Source organism: Triticum dicoccoides, chromosome 6B (assembly GCF_002162155.2).
Source record: "Triticum dicoccoides isolate Atlit2015 ecotype Zavitan chromosome 6B, WEW_v2.0, whole genome shotgun sequence".
Taxonomy (NCBI): Eukaryota; Viridiplantae; Streptophyta; class Magnoliopsida; order Poales; family Poaceae; genus Triticum; species Triticum dicoccoides.
Genome location: NC_041391.1, coordinates 68,495,620 through 68,511,127, shown reverse-complemented (window position 1 = coordinate 68,511,127; position 15,508 = coordinate 68,495,620). Strand labels below are relative to the sequence as shown.

At 47.2% G+C, this 15,508-nt stretch overlaps 3 protein-coding genes across 7 annotated transcripts; 1 reads left to right on the top strand and 2 right to left on the bottom strand.

Annotated features, from left to right (window-relative positions):
- The first annotated feature begins 3,828 nt into the window (after positions 1–3,828).
- Positions 3,829–7,997, top strand: LOC119322361 (serine/threonine-protein kinase Nek3-like). 5 transcript variants are annotated; one of them, XM_037595862.1, is made up of 15 exons: positions 3,832–3,984; positions 4,156–4,300; positions 4,389–4,455; positions 4,570–4,635; positions 4,810–4,856; positions 4,947–4,992; positions 5,093–5,173; positions 5,265–5,307; positions 5,401–5,450; positions 5,537–5,618; positions 5,703–5,752; positions 5,832–5,905; positions 6,004–6,055; positions 6,162–6,617; positions 6,792–7,997. In XM_037595862.1, the coding sequence occupies exons 2-15, from the start codon at positions 4,215–4,217 to the stop codon at positions 7,365–7,367; spliced, it is 1,776 nt and encodes a 591-aa protein (XP_037451759.1). In that variant the 5' UTR covers positions 3,832–3,984; positions 4,156–4,214; the 3' UTR covers positions 7,368–7,997. The 5 variants fall into 5 exon arrangements, with proteins under 5 accessions (XP_037451758.1, XP_037451755.1, XP_037451759.1 ...); XM_037595861.1 differs by having other exon boundaries at positions 3,829–3,984; positions 5,537–5,752; positions 6,795–7,997; XM_037595858.1 differs by having other exon boundaries at positions 3,830–3,984; positions 5,537–5,752.
- Positions 7,998–8,114: 117 nt separating this feature from the next.
- On the bottom strand, positions 8,115–9,313 carry LOC119322362 (probable ribose-5-phosphate isomerase 3, chloroplastic). Its single transcript, XM_037595864.1, has 2 exons — positions 8,826–9,313; positions 8,115–8,670 (listed from the first exon to the last, which is right to left on the bottom strand). Exons 1-2 carry the CDS (start codon positions 9,210–9,212, stop codon positions 8,233–8,235), a joined length of 825 nt encoding a protein of 274 aa, XP_037451761.1. The 5' UTR covers positions 9,213–9,313; the 3' UTR covers positions 8,115–8,232.
- Positions 9,314–10,952: 1,639 nt separating this feature from the next.
- LOC119325225 (histone H4) lies at positions 10,953–11,531 on the bottom strand. The gene has a single exon (XM_037598973.1). The coding sequence runs from the start codon at positions 11,467–11,469 to the stop codon at positions 11,158–11,160; it is 312 nt and encodes a 103-aa protein (XP_037454870.1). The 5' UTR covers positions 11,470–11,531; the 3' UTR covers positions 10,953–11,157.
- Between the last annotated feature and the right edge of the window lie 3,977 nt (positions 11,532–15,508).

Genomic DNA, 15,508 nt, shown 5'->3' with positions numbered 1-15,508 from the left:
CCCTGGTGCTCTCTGTGCGGCGTGGTCAACATGGTCAAGGAACGACTTCCATCGGAGTACTGTACGTGGAGAGGCTGACAGCTGGGTCCACGGCGGCCGCAAGGAAGTGCCTCCTTATTACGCGCAAAATAATTATTCCTTCACCTGACAGCAAGGACCCACCGGACGGGTCACCGTATTTCGCGAAAAACATGATTCGCCCCTAACTGCTGGGACCCACCAGCTACATCTTCGCACGCAAGGAAGTGCGTCCGAGCAAAAAAAATGATTCGCCCCATGACTGTTGGGACCCACCATCTACATCTTCGCACGCAAGGAAGTGCCTGACAGTCGGGACCCACCTGGTCGAAGTGTACGTAGCATTATCATTCTAGTCGCGAACATGTACGTACATACTGGTGGATGTAGAGACACGCATGTGTCGTAGTAGAGGCGCGCACGTAGCATGTACACATATGTACAACGGCCAGTGTGCAAGAAAGAAAATATGGCCACGTACATACATACGGGCGGGGTCTCGAACGCCTACTCGCGCATACGTATGGCCAGGGCTTGTGTACATGGCTGGGTCAGAACGGAGAAACAGCGTCGTCGTCGTGTTCATGGGAAGCCAACCGGCTGGGTCGGAATGAAATGTGTCGTCGTGTTCATCGGGAGGGCTTGGACGGAACAGGAGATGGAAACGAGGCCTGGCGTACCACACAACAGAGGAAACGGCCTTGTGTTCGACCGCCACGTTCGAAACGGGATCCTGTTCATCGGGAAGGGTCTGGCGTATCAAAAATGGAGGAAACGGACCTCCTACGGTCGAAACAAGGGTCATGTTGATCGGGGGGGTGTGGCGTACCGCAAAACGGACGAAACGGACTTGTGTTGGAGCGCTACGGTCGAAACGGGGGTCCTGTTCATCAGGAAGGGTGTGGCGTACCACAAAACGGGACTCCACGGGATATTGTTCTTCTCCACCGTCGACCTCCTCCAGCCTCCACGGGCTACTGTTCATCCACCATCGACCTCCTCCAGCCTTCACCTACGACTGTTCATCCACGAGCTCCTGTTCATCCAGCCTCCACCGTGCGCTACTCCACCGGCTACTATTCAACCACCCTTCTCCACGGGCTCCTGTTCAACCACCCCTCCACGGGACACTGTTCATCCACCCCTCCACCGCCTACTGTTCATCTAGCCCTACACGGGGTCGTCCTGTTCATCCAGCCCTCCACGGGTTCCTGTTCATCCAGCTCCAACCGGCTTGATCGATCGGGGTCCTGTTCATCCAGAGGCAACGCCACGGGGTACTGTTCATCCACCCCCACTGCTCATTTTTCATCCAACCCCCCTCCCCCTGCAACGCTCACTGTTCATCCAGAGACAGCATCGGCCGGCTTCAGTTAGCAGCAGTAGCGAAGGAATCGCTCGATCGGGTTCAGTTAACAGTCATCGATCGATCGCTCGGGTTTAGTAACGTGTAGCCTGCAGTGCAATCGCTCGGGTTCAGTTAGAGCCCAATGCCTCGCTCGGGTTCAGTTAGAGCCAATGCCTCGCACACACACGCGTACGTGTACGAGAGAAACGTGCATCGCTCGGGCCCCGACCATCCACCGTAACCGGGAACTCGCCGAAATTTTCCTCGCCCTCGCTTCTACCATGGTTTTTTCCGTCATGGACGGCCCAAAGAATGTCATGCAGCAACGTCTCCAGCCCGCCCAGGATGAAAAGCCCATTTTCTGTCATGATTTTTTGTCATAGAAGTAGGATCCCACCACATCTATGATGATACCGGGTTTTGTCACAATTATCGTCATAGAAGTGTCATAAGTATGACAAAAAAAATTCGTTCGGCCCAAAATGTCACGGATGTGTCTTTTTTTTGTAGTGTTGGACTGGAACACCTGCTCTTGTATAAGGGAGGCTAGGTCTGCTCATCGGCCGCGTACGCAACGTGTAGGTGTGCAATAGACGATGGGCCGAGACCCCTGCGCACATAGGATTTAGACCCGTGCTGACCTCTCTGTTGTGCCTAGGTAGGGCGGCGACGTGTTGATCTTCCGAAGTCGGGCATGACCCAGAAAAGTGTGTCCGGCCAGAGGGATCGGGTGTGTTGGGAAATGTGGTGCACCCCTGCAGAGAAGTTTATTTATTCGAATAGCTGTGTCCCTCGGTAAAAGGACGATCCGGAGTTGTACCTTGACCTTATGACAATTAGAACCGGATACTTAATAAAACACACAGAGACAAGTTCCAGAGACATCTTGGTGATCGCTTTTCCACAGGGCGACGAGGGGAGGATCGCCGGGTAGGATTATGCTATGTGATGATACTTGGTGAACTTCAATCTACTCTCTTCTACATGCTGCAAGATGGAGGGTGAACTTCAATCTACTCTCTTCTACATGCTGCAAGATGGAGGCTGCCAGAAGCATAGTCTTTGATAGGACTAACTATCCCCTCTTATTTTGGCATTCTGCAGTTCACTCCACCGATATTGCCCCTTTACACAGATACCCATGCATATTTAGTGTAGATCCTTGCTTGTGAGTACTTTGGATGAGTACTCACGGTTGCTTTGTTTCCTCTTTTCCCCCTTTTTTCCTCTTCTCCTCGGACGTCGCAACCAGATGTTGGAACCCAGGAGTCAGACGCCACCGTCGACGACGACCCCTACTACACCGAGGGTGCCTACTACTACGTTCAGGCCACCGACGACCAAGAGTAGTTTAGGAGGCATGCGTCTCTTTCGATCTGTATCCCAGTTTGTGCTAGCCATCTTATGGCAACTTGTTTAACTTATGTCTGTACTCGGATATTGTTGCTTCCGCTGACTCGTTTATGTTCGAGCACTTGTATTTGAGTCCTCGAGGCCCTTGGCTTGCAATATGATGCTTGTATGACTTATTTTACTTTTTAGAGTTGTGTTGTGATATTTTTCCGTGAGCCGCTGATCTTGATCGTACACATTTGCATGATTAGTGTACGATTGAATCAGGGGCGTCACAGACTCGCCGCCGTGCGTGAGCTTTGTTGCCGCCATCGCCGACGAAGGAATAGAGACGCACGGCCGAGAGGAGAGAGTGAATGGGAGGGGGAGAGGAAGTGCGAGTGTGGAGAAGATATGGTCCGACCGGATCAAAAGGCTAACGGTTGTTAACCACCTACCATCTCCCCTTTGCTACGTGGCCATGACGACATGTGGGCCACAACTATTAGAAAACCGTTCAAATTTAACCAAATCAATCATTAGTGTTTTGCGCAATTGTTTGGCGCAATGATATCAGTTATTAGCGGAAATTTATAAAATGGTGCATTTTTTGAACCCTAACCGCAATCACAGCGGTGTCTATGCTATTTACTCGGTTTCTCATGCTGTGAGCTAATTCGAGCAAATTTCAAACATCCCCCTCATCAACAATCGAGTGACGCATTATTGCAAACACGAAAATGCAGATATCGATTAGATTTTTTTTTTTACCGCAGAGCTCGAGGTGTGGCACTCAAAAGAGCACCGCAAAACCAGTGTCGCCCTGAAATAGGCATGGCCCAAAAATACAAATAATCATTTTTCATTAGTAGTACTTCTGTACTTGCTTGCATGTCCTGGACCATATCTTTGCCAATAACAAACACTGTAATTTGTCTCCCACTGCTTTATCGCCGGCTTGTACAGGAAGCGCGTAGGAGCTCCGCCATCACGAATCGGCGATACGAATAAGCCCATAAACAATGCTCCGTAGACGGGGTTCGCATTAACAATCATAGTCAAATCTCTCTGCAACACACTGTACGCAGCCGCGCGTGTGTGCCCCCCACCACTCTCTCCCTCTCTCCGCACTTTGAAAACTCTGAAAACCTCTCGCTCTCGCGAGCGCGGCCGGCCACCCATCCCTCCGTAGCCAGAGCGCACTACAGCCTTTCTCCCTCTAAAAATGGAAGGCGGGCGAGGCGAGGACGAGCACGGCCTTCTCGTCAATTGATCGTCAAGCCGAGGTAGCGATTCCGGACGCGCGTCAGTTTTGCTTCCTCCTTTTTTCTTTCTTTCTGACTGTAGAATCGAATTCGTCCTTGGCGTGGTCCGTTGAAATCTTCTCCAATCTGTTCCCTTGTGTGTTTTTCTTGCGATTCCCCTTTCAGGGCCGTTTGTTTCTTCTTTCTTGGCAGGGAAGAAGCTATTCTATTTGGGCTGAATCGGATTAGGGAAGAAGAAGAAGAAGAAGAAGATGGATCAGTACGAGGTGCTGGAGCAGATTGGGAAGGGCTCCTTTGGCTCTGCGCTCCTGGTGAGGCACAAGGTTGAGAAGAAGAGGTTAGCGCATGCAATTCTACCCTTGCTTGTTCATCCTCCTATGTTCTTCAGAATCCCTGGGGCATCTATCAAGCATGGCTTGTTTCAGGTACGTCCTGAAGAAGATCCGGCTCGCCCGTCAGACCGTCAGGTGCCGTCGATCCGCGCACCAAGAGGTCTTTTTCATTCCCTATTTTGTCTCATGTCGTTTCTCATTTGTCAGCGTCCAACTTAGATGGTTCGTTTGACATTTGGATGAATGCGCGAAATTCACCATTTTGTTCATGCAGATGGAGCTCATCGCAAAAGTAAGGAGCCCTTACATTGTGGAGTACAAAGATTCTTGGGTGGAGAAGGTGAGCATCATGGTCCTACCCTCTTCTCTTATCTCTGCATATTGGCAGGGTCCTTTCCTTGCATGTTTCAATGTTCCTACTGAAAATTCTCTTTCAATAAAGAAAAATGTTCCAAACTGAAGGATTCATGTGATCGCCGTCACCTGAAATGAGTGTCTTTGTTGTTGTAATCAGGGGTGCTATGTGTGCATCGTGATCGGTTACTGCGAGGGAGGGGACATGTATGTATGCAACTTGTGAAGTAAGCTCTGAACTGAATTTGGAACCTGTGACGAAATTGTGGTTCTCTGTTTTTCCCTGTGCATTTGCAGGCTAGAGGCCATTAAGAAGGCTAACGGCAACCATTTCTCGGAGGAGGTGCTCAACTAGTACTCTGTAATATGTGTTGTTCAGTAAGTAGCTGCAAATTCAATTACTGAATTTTGCCCCGTTGCCGTGTCCTTTTTTCTGGATGCAGAAACTCTGTGTGTGGCTTGTGCAGCTCCTGATGGCGCTTGATTACTTGCATACCAATCATATCCTTCATCGAGATGTCAAGGTTGTTACATTTGTAACCTTTATCTGGTACTCGCATTTCATTTCAGTTAAGCCTAGCCGGTTACTCACGTAATGCATTGTGCTTTTTCCAGTGTTCAAATATATTTCTTACAAAGGACCAAAATATACGGATCGGTAAGTATGCTCTAATAAAATCAGCTAGGAAAAATACTTGAAATAACTGACGGCGATATCTTCTGTTCTGAATATATATCTTGTCTGAAACAGGTGATTTTGGGCTGGCCAAAGTATTGACTTCTGACGATTTAGCTTCGTCAGTAAGTTGTTCTTGCTCAATCCGTAGGTAGGCTCATCTTTCTAACATAAGTTGCTTACAACTCGACATATTGTGTCTCTTCTGAAGGTTGTAGGAACTCCCAGTTACATGTGCCCTGAACTTCTTGCCGACATTCCATATGGCTCCAAGTCCGACATATGGTCGCTAGGCAAGTATTCCTATCTGATATTCAGTTACATGTCTTGCTCCGATCGTCGCAATGTTCTCTTGGCTAAACATGTGCAATTTTCAGGATGCTGCATCTATGAGATGACTGCGCTGAAGCATGCATTCAAAGCATTTGTAAGTTGATATGCTCTTTAAGCATTTGGTACTATGTTTCACCAAAAGTTGTACTTAAGATGATGTGTTTCCCTAACAGGATATGCAGACACTGATAAACAAGATTAACAAGTCTGTTGTCGCCCCTCTACCGACTATATATTCTGGTGCATTGTAAGCACTTGTAACGGATTAACTTGTAGGAAGCTCTTGTGAGCTATTCATGGCATCTGAAAATTATTTTTATAATATATTTATTTTCTGTCATGCAGTAGGGGACTCATCAAAAGCATGCTGCGCAGAAATCCAGATCACAGACCGAGTGTACGAGTCATTTTCCTAGAGAATATTTATTTTATTTTAATGACTATACTGTTGTTTCTGCACTCATTTGCGCATCTCATCGCCTCATACTGATTGTGATTTTCAGGCTGCAGATCTGCTAAACCATCCGCATCTTCAGCCCTATGTGTTGGAAATCCAATTGAAATCAAGTCTGGCTCCCAATATGTTCCCAGCTATACTTCCTAACAAACATGAAAAAAACAAGACTGCGTGTTCTGATGATGAAGACAATTGCAAACCCCAATATGTTAAGAGTCATTCATTTAAAGTACATAGGATTGTGGAACTTGACAATGCCACCGCTAACCATGGCCCTCCTCAGTCTACCAGAACAGCAAAAGATTGTTCAAAACCGCTTCATCAAGAGATGGTTCAGTTACCAGTCCAGGTCACCAAGGAAGTTGTCAAAGAAGCGATGCATGATAAACATTCAAAAGAAACAAGATCACCGGCACGCACTCCACGAAGGGCGTCCTCGACTCCTAGGAGACGGCTAGAACCTGCAAAAACATTTCATGCTAGAACAGCTCACAAAGAGGAGGTACGTAGTATCTGGCTATACAAAAGGTTAAACTCTTGTACACAGTAAAAAATAACTGAACAAGCGGGAGAGCTGTGTATCAGCTTGCAGGTTCGCGTTATGTGTAGTGCATGTGTGACGTATTGTGTGTACTTTGATCAAATATTATGCATTAACCTTTTCTTGTTTTCACAGCAGCAGCAGCCTTCCCCATCAAGGTCTTCAGAAGACCAGACAATACAAGCTACACGGCGAGCATCACTTTCCCCACACATGTTCAAAGCTCCTGAGAAGAAGCGACTCGTCGACATTCTTACCAGATTGAAGTCTCCTGATGTATCAGTTAACGCACCTCGAATCGACAGAATTGCTGAATTCCCACTGGCATCGTCTGAAGATCCATTGTATCCCATCATGAAGCTCTTGCCACCATCTATCACTGACAAATCAATCACCAAGGACAAATGCACTTTCCAAGTGCTCCGAGGGGACGGTGAAAGCCACACCAACACTCGTGATCTGAACCTGCTCAGTATCGACAATAATCAACTCGGAAGTTCGTCTGATTGGAGGCAGAAGAGGTTCGACACGACATCCTACCGGCAGCGAGCTGAGGCTCTAGAGGGCTTGCTTGAGTTCAGTGCCCAGTTGCTCCAACAAGAGAGATTTCAGGAGCTGGGGATCTTGCTAAAGCCTTTTGGACCTGGGAAGGCGTCTCCAAGAGAGACAGCCATATGGTTGTCAAAGAGCTTCAAAGAAACGGGATTATAAGGGGGGGCCTCGAAAGGAAAACATAAACCCACAATAATTTGCATTTTATTAGCTTCAGGCTGTACAGTTCCACTGTGTAAACACCCCACCCACCTCCCTTGTGGACCAGTACTCCAATTTTCTGACCTGAAATTGTCTTGTGAATACAACTCCAAAACCATGTTGACATTTTGAGAAAAGAACAGTTCTTGGATGTACTTCAATACTACTCCCTCCGTAAATTAATATAAGAGTGTTTAGATCACTACTTTAGTTGTCTAAATGCTCTTATATTAGTTTACAGAGGGAGTATAAGCTATCTGAAGATTTTGCTGATATCTGAATAAAGTTGTGCGGCTGTTCTTGTTTTTGTATTTCTACATTGATAAGACTGTTTCAGTGTTGGCCCTTGCTGCCTTGAAAGACCACATGGATATGCAGCCGACACTTCTTGTCCAGAATAATAAGGGGAAAAGAACTTTTAACAGGTACATCTATAAGCCGCATATTATATTTTGCTATTTTTGCTTGCTTGAGTTTGTAGCATGTTAGGTGATGAATAAGCTTGTGGTGAGCTGTATTCTGAATTATCTGATATACATGCAGGCTCCCAAGTTTATTCAAAGTGTTGTTCTATAAGATGATTGGCGCCCAAGAAGATTAATGGCATTGACTTGTCACGATCACAACGGCTTCAATCAATTGAAGTGGTGTTTTATCCACAATCTGATTCTCTTTCAAGCCAAAAATAAACTGTGAGAGCCAACGAAACATAGAAAAACTATATTTTATAGAACAACATAATTTCCTCATTTTACACAGATAGCTTATTCATTGAAAAATCGTAAATTCAACACACCAACAACAGGTAGCTGACCCAAAACACTCACTTTGTTTTGACACTGACGCCGTCCGATCCGGCAATGATCACTGAAGTTGCCATGTTCAAAAACAAGCCATGCTCAACAACTCCTTCCAAAGCCGCAATCTCCTTGCCCGCGCCCAGCGCGTCCCTGATCGGCGTCTTGAAGTATAAATCGACAATGTAGTTCGAGTTGTCAGTAACATAGGGCTTGCCATCCTCATTCAGTCTCAGCTTCGCCTCGCAGCCTTCTTCGTTGAACAGACCCTGCAGCCTTACTTGGTTGTGCTTCCAGCAGAACTGCACGACCTCCACCGGCATGGCGAGGCCGCTCCCTCCCAGGCCGGCGACCAGCTTCGTCTCATCGACGACGACGACAAACTTTGCTGACGCGGCCTCGACCATCTTCTCCCGGAGCAGGGCTCCACCCCGCCCTTTGACAAGGTTAAGATCTGGGTCGACCTGCTTGGTAAAAAAATTGAAACATGGTTAATCATAGATGGTTCTTGGGAAAAATTAAGGGGACAATCTGAACTGAACCTCAGTAAGAGCCGTCAGAACTAAAATGGTACGGTGCAGAGAGAAAGTCAATGGCGAGGGAAGAGGGAGGAGAGGACCTCGTCGGCGCCGTCGATGGCGAGGTCGATGACGGGGTGGTCGTCGAGCGTGGAGAGCGGGATCCCGAGCGACATGGCCTGCTCGAAGGTGCGCTTGGAGGTGGGCACGCCGACGATGCCGGAGAGCTTCCCGCTGGCGAGGAGCGCGCCGATCTCGGCGACGGCGAAGGCGGCCGTGGACCCCGTCCCGAGCCCCAGGACCATGCCGCTCTGCACCTGCTCCACCGCGCGCACCGCCGCGAGCCTCTTGAGGTCGTCCTGCGTCAGCGCCGTCGCCGCCCGCGCGGCGTCCGCGCGCACCGCGAAGCGCGCCGGCCGGCGCGGGGCGGCGCGGCGCGTGGCAGCCGCGTGGAGGCGGACGGCGGTGGCGGTCGCGGCGGCGGCCATGCCGGGTGGGTGGGTGGCGGCGGGTGGTGGGAGTTCTTGGAGCTCGGTGAGGATGGATGGGGAGCTGGTGGAGAAGGAGAGGGCGGAGGAGATGTGCGGGGATTGGTGCCTGGTGATCAACGGGTTGAGGGTTGGTGGTGAATTGGAGGGTCAGCGCCGCCCGAACGTCGGCTTCGAACTTATCCTGCGCGACGCGACTACAGCCGTCGGATTATTTTTTCCGCACGAATCTCCGCACATGATGACCGATGTTTTCGCAATTGCTCTCTCGCTTTCTATTAGGCGCAAACTGGATTATAGCCATGGGGATATATCGTCGTCTCCCCTCCTTCGGGTCAACCGAGATCCAACATTTTGCCGGGTTCTGCTTCCATTCAATGTCGACGGAGACAACAAATTGTTGTCGGTGAGTCATGGCGGAGGGGCTTCGCAACTGGAGGTAGCAGGAGGAAAGGAGCATGTTTTGCACCCGCGTGGAGCTTTGTGCCGCGCAGCCTGGGTTTTTGTACAAGTCGTCCAACAACGGCGGTGGGCGGGGAGCAGCGTCGGTCCGCCTTCCACATCGGGTGCATCAGCATGGTGGGCGCGTCCACGCTTGACAGCACCCGCACTTCCTTCAACGCCGCCCTTTGGAAGAAGCTCAAGGACCTCATGCATGAGCACGAGGTCATCGATCGACACCGCATTCAACCAATTTTGAAATTCGTGAACCGAGATTGCTTATGTGTGTTTGTTGTTCGATTTTGGAAATGGCTGGCTCAATCTGTTTGACCATCGAGAGTTCGATAGGTGGGTGGAGAGGAGGGAGGCGTCGCTGATCCCCTCCAATTTCAAGCTCTAAAAGGAGGTGCACGCCCCGGCTTTCACATGTGCCATCCTAAAAATGGCAGATTTTCTCGACGCACGGCGTGCAACCTTTTGTAAATACCAGAATTTTTGGGAGGTTACCCTTGAAGTAGCCCAAAACTTTAAAGGGAAATTTTTGCAGCATATTGTTTTAGCTTCCGTAGTTGCACATGACCTTGGATGAAGATGACCCAAAAATTAAAGTTGTTATTTTTGACGATGCAAAGAACTTTAGAGTACAAAAACAATGTCCTGTTAGCAAAATAGCAGCTGTCAAAGTAATAGCACAAGATGATTGTAAGATATATTTTTTTCTTCTCATGTCAGCACAAGTTAGCCAGCTTTTATGTTGAGCATTCTATAATTCTATAAGCATTTGACTGAACTAAAATTCTGCCATATGCAGAGTTTTAGAGCACAGGTGAGTATGAATGATGAAAAAATAATTAAATTCAGAGAACGTTTCTGCATAACCAAAAAAATGCCACTAACAGGAGGATCACTCCCAGCTCCATTTTAATTGTGAAGATCATGATCAGACACTAAGTACACAGCATTCTGACGCCGAAAAGTAGTACTGAAAGCAGTATTACAGAACAGAATCATAATACATCAAGGCATCAGAGATAACATCTATTCTTCAGACAGAGACAGTGGCACATATCTTCTCATGAACTTGAGCAAGCGCTTGTGGCCTGCAATCCCCGACTCCTTTTGACATTGGACCTCCGAGCGCCGCCGGTTATGAATTTTTTAGGCAAAAATTTTGGAGCCCATTCAGCAAAAAAAACAAAACGAAAATTACTGAAAGAGCCATCATGGACGTTCTTGCTGAGAAATTTTATAATGTACAGGAACAAGCCAGGAGATACGGTCGAATCGAGATTCGAGAGATGCAGTACAATTTTTCCGTTGCATTCAGATTCATTTCTTGCAAGAACCAACAATTCCATTACATTCAGACCCATCGCCTTCCACAAAGGCACAGACTACACAGACCGACAGAACACCAACTCACGCACTCAGAAACGAAACCGTAGCACGAGAACAGGAGCAGCATCCAGCAGAGTCGACTCGATGGAGCAGCAGCAGGCGCAGGTCAGCCGCCGAAGCCGTAGAGGGTGCGTCCCTGTCGCTTGAGCGCGTAGACGACGTCCATGGCGGTGACGGTCTTGCGGCGGGCGTGCTCGGTGTAGGTGACGGCGTCGCGGATGACGTTCTCGAGGAAGATCTTGAGCACGCCTCGGGTCTCCTCGTAGATGAGCCCCGAGATGCGCTTCACGCCGCCACGGCGAGCCAGACGACGGATCGCCGGCTTGGTGATGCCCTGGATGTTGTCCCGCAGCACCTTCCGATGGCGCTTCGCGCCGCCCTTGCCGAGGCCCTTCCCGCCCTTGCCGCGGCCGGACATGGTTGACTGCTTGGAGCTGACTGAGATGGAAACGGATGAGGAGCGGTGGTGGTGGCGGCTGGTGGGATGATTGTGATTTGGGAGGAACCGAAGGGGGATTTAACAAGGGAGGAGTGTACAGCCTGCCGTTGGATCCGCACGGGATTGGACGGTCGGGATGGCGATCCGCGAGAGAGATGGCGCGGATCTGTGACGTGGCTCTCAAATTTCGTTGTCCGTTCAGGCGGGTGGCAGCTGAAATTTTGGACTTTGCTGGTTCCAAGCGAGCCATTCGTGCGTTCGTTCATCGTCCGTTCGAAACTTGAGTACACCACAACGGATGGAATTACTCTCTCCGTAAAGAAATATAAATGTTTGTATCACTACTTTAATGATCTAAACATTTTTATATTACTTTATAGAGGAAGTACGTGTAACACGATCACACCTTTATTTTATTATCAAAGAAGGGTTTCCCCCTCCAATTTCCATTAAGAAAAACCAACAGCAAACTACGAATACCAGTTCACTTATACAAAGATAGAAGGCCCAAAAGCTACTAGAACTACCTCACGCAACGCATCATAGCTAGCAAGCGCAAAACCCAACTAGGAGAGAAATTTCACCCACAACAAAAACGACAATCATGCTACAACGACACAAAAACTAAGAGAGGGTCTATTACAGATATTAAGATAGAAACATCCAGAGCAAAAGCATAAAGCAAAGTTCTTTGCAAGTCTGCCACTGCTTTGAAGTGAAGGATGCCACCACGCATATCCATCAGTCTTCTAGTCGCGGCACATTATACCTCCACCCCTGCGCAGACCTGTAAACTTCACTTGGTACTCGTTCAAGCAACTTTGATCCCAGCTCCAGTTCCTTTTTGTTTCGGTCCTTTGTCTACAAAATAGACCACGCCATGATCAAATATGTCATCATTTGTATCTATGGCATAGGATCCTTGTAGATTTTATGCTAAAAATGACAGCATTACGACTCTTCCAAATTGCCCAAAACATAGCCGATAAACCCACCAGAACTAATTTTTCTACTTTTCTAAAGGTTTTGAGCCATCCTCCAAAGCATTCCTCAACCGAGGTGGGGATGGTTCTAAGACCAAAAGTGCATTTCAACAGACTCCACATTAAAGATGCAGCTGAACAAGTAAAAAATAAATGATCTATTTGCTCTTCCTTACCATAGAACACACAATCTTTAGACCCTTTCCATCCTTTTCTACTCAAAGAATCTTTAGTTAAAATGCTTTTTTTTGTTCATTAGCCTGAGATACACTTTAATTTTTGCAGGAACTTTCACTTTCCACAAAAAATTCTATGGATATTTGCAGCTTTCAGCTACTAGTTTCCTATACGAGGTTTTAAAAGAGAGTTTTTTTATCAGCGGTGAGAGTCCATTCAACACTATCTCTACCCCTCCCCATTTCAACTTCTTCACATCTTCTTTTTAAATTGTTCCATAGCTCCAGAGTATCTTCATATAAGGTTCTCCTAAATCTAAAACCCTGCCACCCTTTACAGATAGCCTCATCCATAGTAACATTATGATCAAACCAGAGGTTGTATAGCCTAGGATAATTATCTTTTAAAGCATGGTCATCTACCCATATATCCTCCTAGAATCTAGTTCCTTTTCCATCTCCCAGTTTCTTCATAGCAAACTTATAAAAGATCTCTTTTACTTTCAGCAAGCTCCCCAGAACTGGAAATCTCCTTGTTTTTTCTTCACGCTTGAAATACATCCATCAGGAACATATTTGTCAAACAACACCTTTTGCCACAAACCCTCATCTTGTTCCATTTTCCAGAACCAGTTCACTAGCAAAGCTATATTCATAATTTCCAAATTTAGAATCCCCAGCCCCCCACAATCCTTAGGGAGACAACATTCTTTCCACTTAACCAAATGATATATTTTTTTGGCTTCACCTTCTTGCCAAACTAGTCTTGCTCTATAGAAGTCAACTTTTTTCCTTACACCTACTGGCAAGGGATAAAAGGACATCATGAATAGGGGCATGTTGGTCAAGCAAGTCTGAACTAGAGAAATTCTTCTAGCTATAGATCCTAGCAGCCTGCCTTTCCAACATCTGCATCTACTCTCAAATTTTTCAACCACCCCATCCGGTGTTTGTTTCTAATCATAACATCAAACACAGGTAAACCCAAATGCTTCATGGTAAGATCTCCCATTTTACATGCAAAAATTTCCTGATATATTTCTTTTCTATCATTAGGAGCAATTCACATTTATGAAAGCTGATTTTCAGCCCAGACATTTGCTCAAATGCACACAAAATGAATTTTAAGTTTTTTGCACTTTCCACATCATCCTGTAGTAAAAAAAATAGTATCACCAGCATATTGCAACATGTTGACTCCTTTATTATCATTTTTCCCAAGCACACCCCTTACTATTGTTGGGGAATGCAATAATTTCAAAATTTTCCCTACGATCACGCAAGATCTATCTCTAGGTGATGCATAGCAACAAGAGGGAGAGTGTTGTCTATGTACCCTCATAGACCGAAAGCGGAAGCGTTATGACAACGCGGTTGATGTATTCATACATCTTCACGATCCGACCGATCCTAGCACCGAAGGTACGGCACCTCCGTGATCTACACACGTTCAGCTCGGTGACATCCGACGAACTCTAGATCCAGCTGAGGTCGAGGGAGAGTTTCTTCAGCATGATGGCGTGGTGATAGTGATGATGAAGTTACCGGCGCAGGGCTTCGCCTAAGCACTATGACGATATGACCGAGGTGGAAATCTGTGGAGGGGGCACCACACACGGGTAAACAATAAACTTGTGTGTTCTAGGGTGCCCCCTGCCCCTGTATATAAAGGAGGGAGAGGGAGAAGCCGCTGGCCCTAGGGGCGCGCCAAGGTGTGGAGTCCTACTAGGACTCCCTAGTCCTAGTAGGATTCCACCTCCCATATGGAGTAGGAAAGGGGGAAGGGAGAAGGAGAAGGAAAGCGGGGGCGACCCCCTTGTATAAGAACTAATCGGCCTCCTGCCCAAGGGAGGGGGGGGCGCACCAGCCCCTTGTGGGCTGATGTGCTTCCCTCTTATGGCCCATAAGGCCCATAACTTCTCCCGGGGGGTCCAGTAACCTCCCGGTACTCCGGAAAAATGCCCGAACCACTCGGAACCATTCCGATGTCCAAATGCATCCTTCCAATATATGAATCTTTATGTCTCGACCATTTCAAGACTCCTCGTCACGTCCGTTATCCCATCCGGGATTCCGAACAAACTTCGGTCATCAAATCACATAACTCATAATACAAATCGTCATCGAACGTTAAGCGTGCGGACCCTACAGGTTCGAGAACTATGTAGACATGACCGAGACATATCTCCGGTCAATAACCAATAAAGGAACATGGATGCTCATATTGGCTCCTACATATTCTACGAAGATCTTTATCGGTCCAACCGCATAACAATATACGTTGTTCCCTTTGTCATCGGTATTATACTTGCCCGAGATTCGATCGTCGGTATCATCATACCTAGTTCAATCTCGTTACCGGCAAGTCTCTTTACTTGTTCTGTAATACTTCATCCCGCAACTAACTCATTAGTCGCAATGCTTGCAAGGCTTATAGTGATGAGTATTACCAAGAGGGCCCAGAGATACCTCTCTGAAACACGGAGTGACAAATCCTAATCTCAATTTATGCCAACCCAACAAACACCTTCGGAGACACCTGTAGATCACCTTTATAATCACCCATTTACGTTGTGATGTTTGGTAGCACACAAAGTGTTCCTCCGGTATTCGGGAGTTGCATAATCTCATAGTTTGAGAAACGTGTATAAGTCATGAAGAAAGCAGTAGCAATGAAACTGTAACAATCATAATGCTAAGCTAACGGATGGGTCTTGTCCATCACATCATTCTCATAATGATGTGATCCCATTCATCAAATTACAACACATGTCTATGGTTAGGAAACATAACCATCTTTGATTAACGAGCTAGTCAAGTAGAGACGTACTATTGACACAATGTTTTGTCTATGTATTC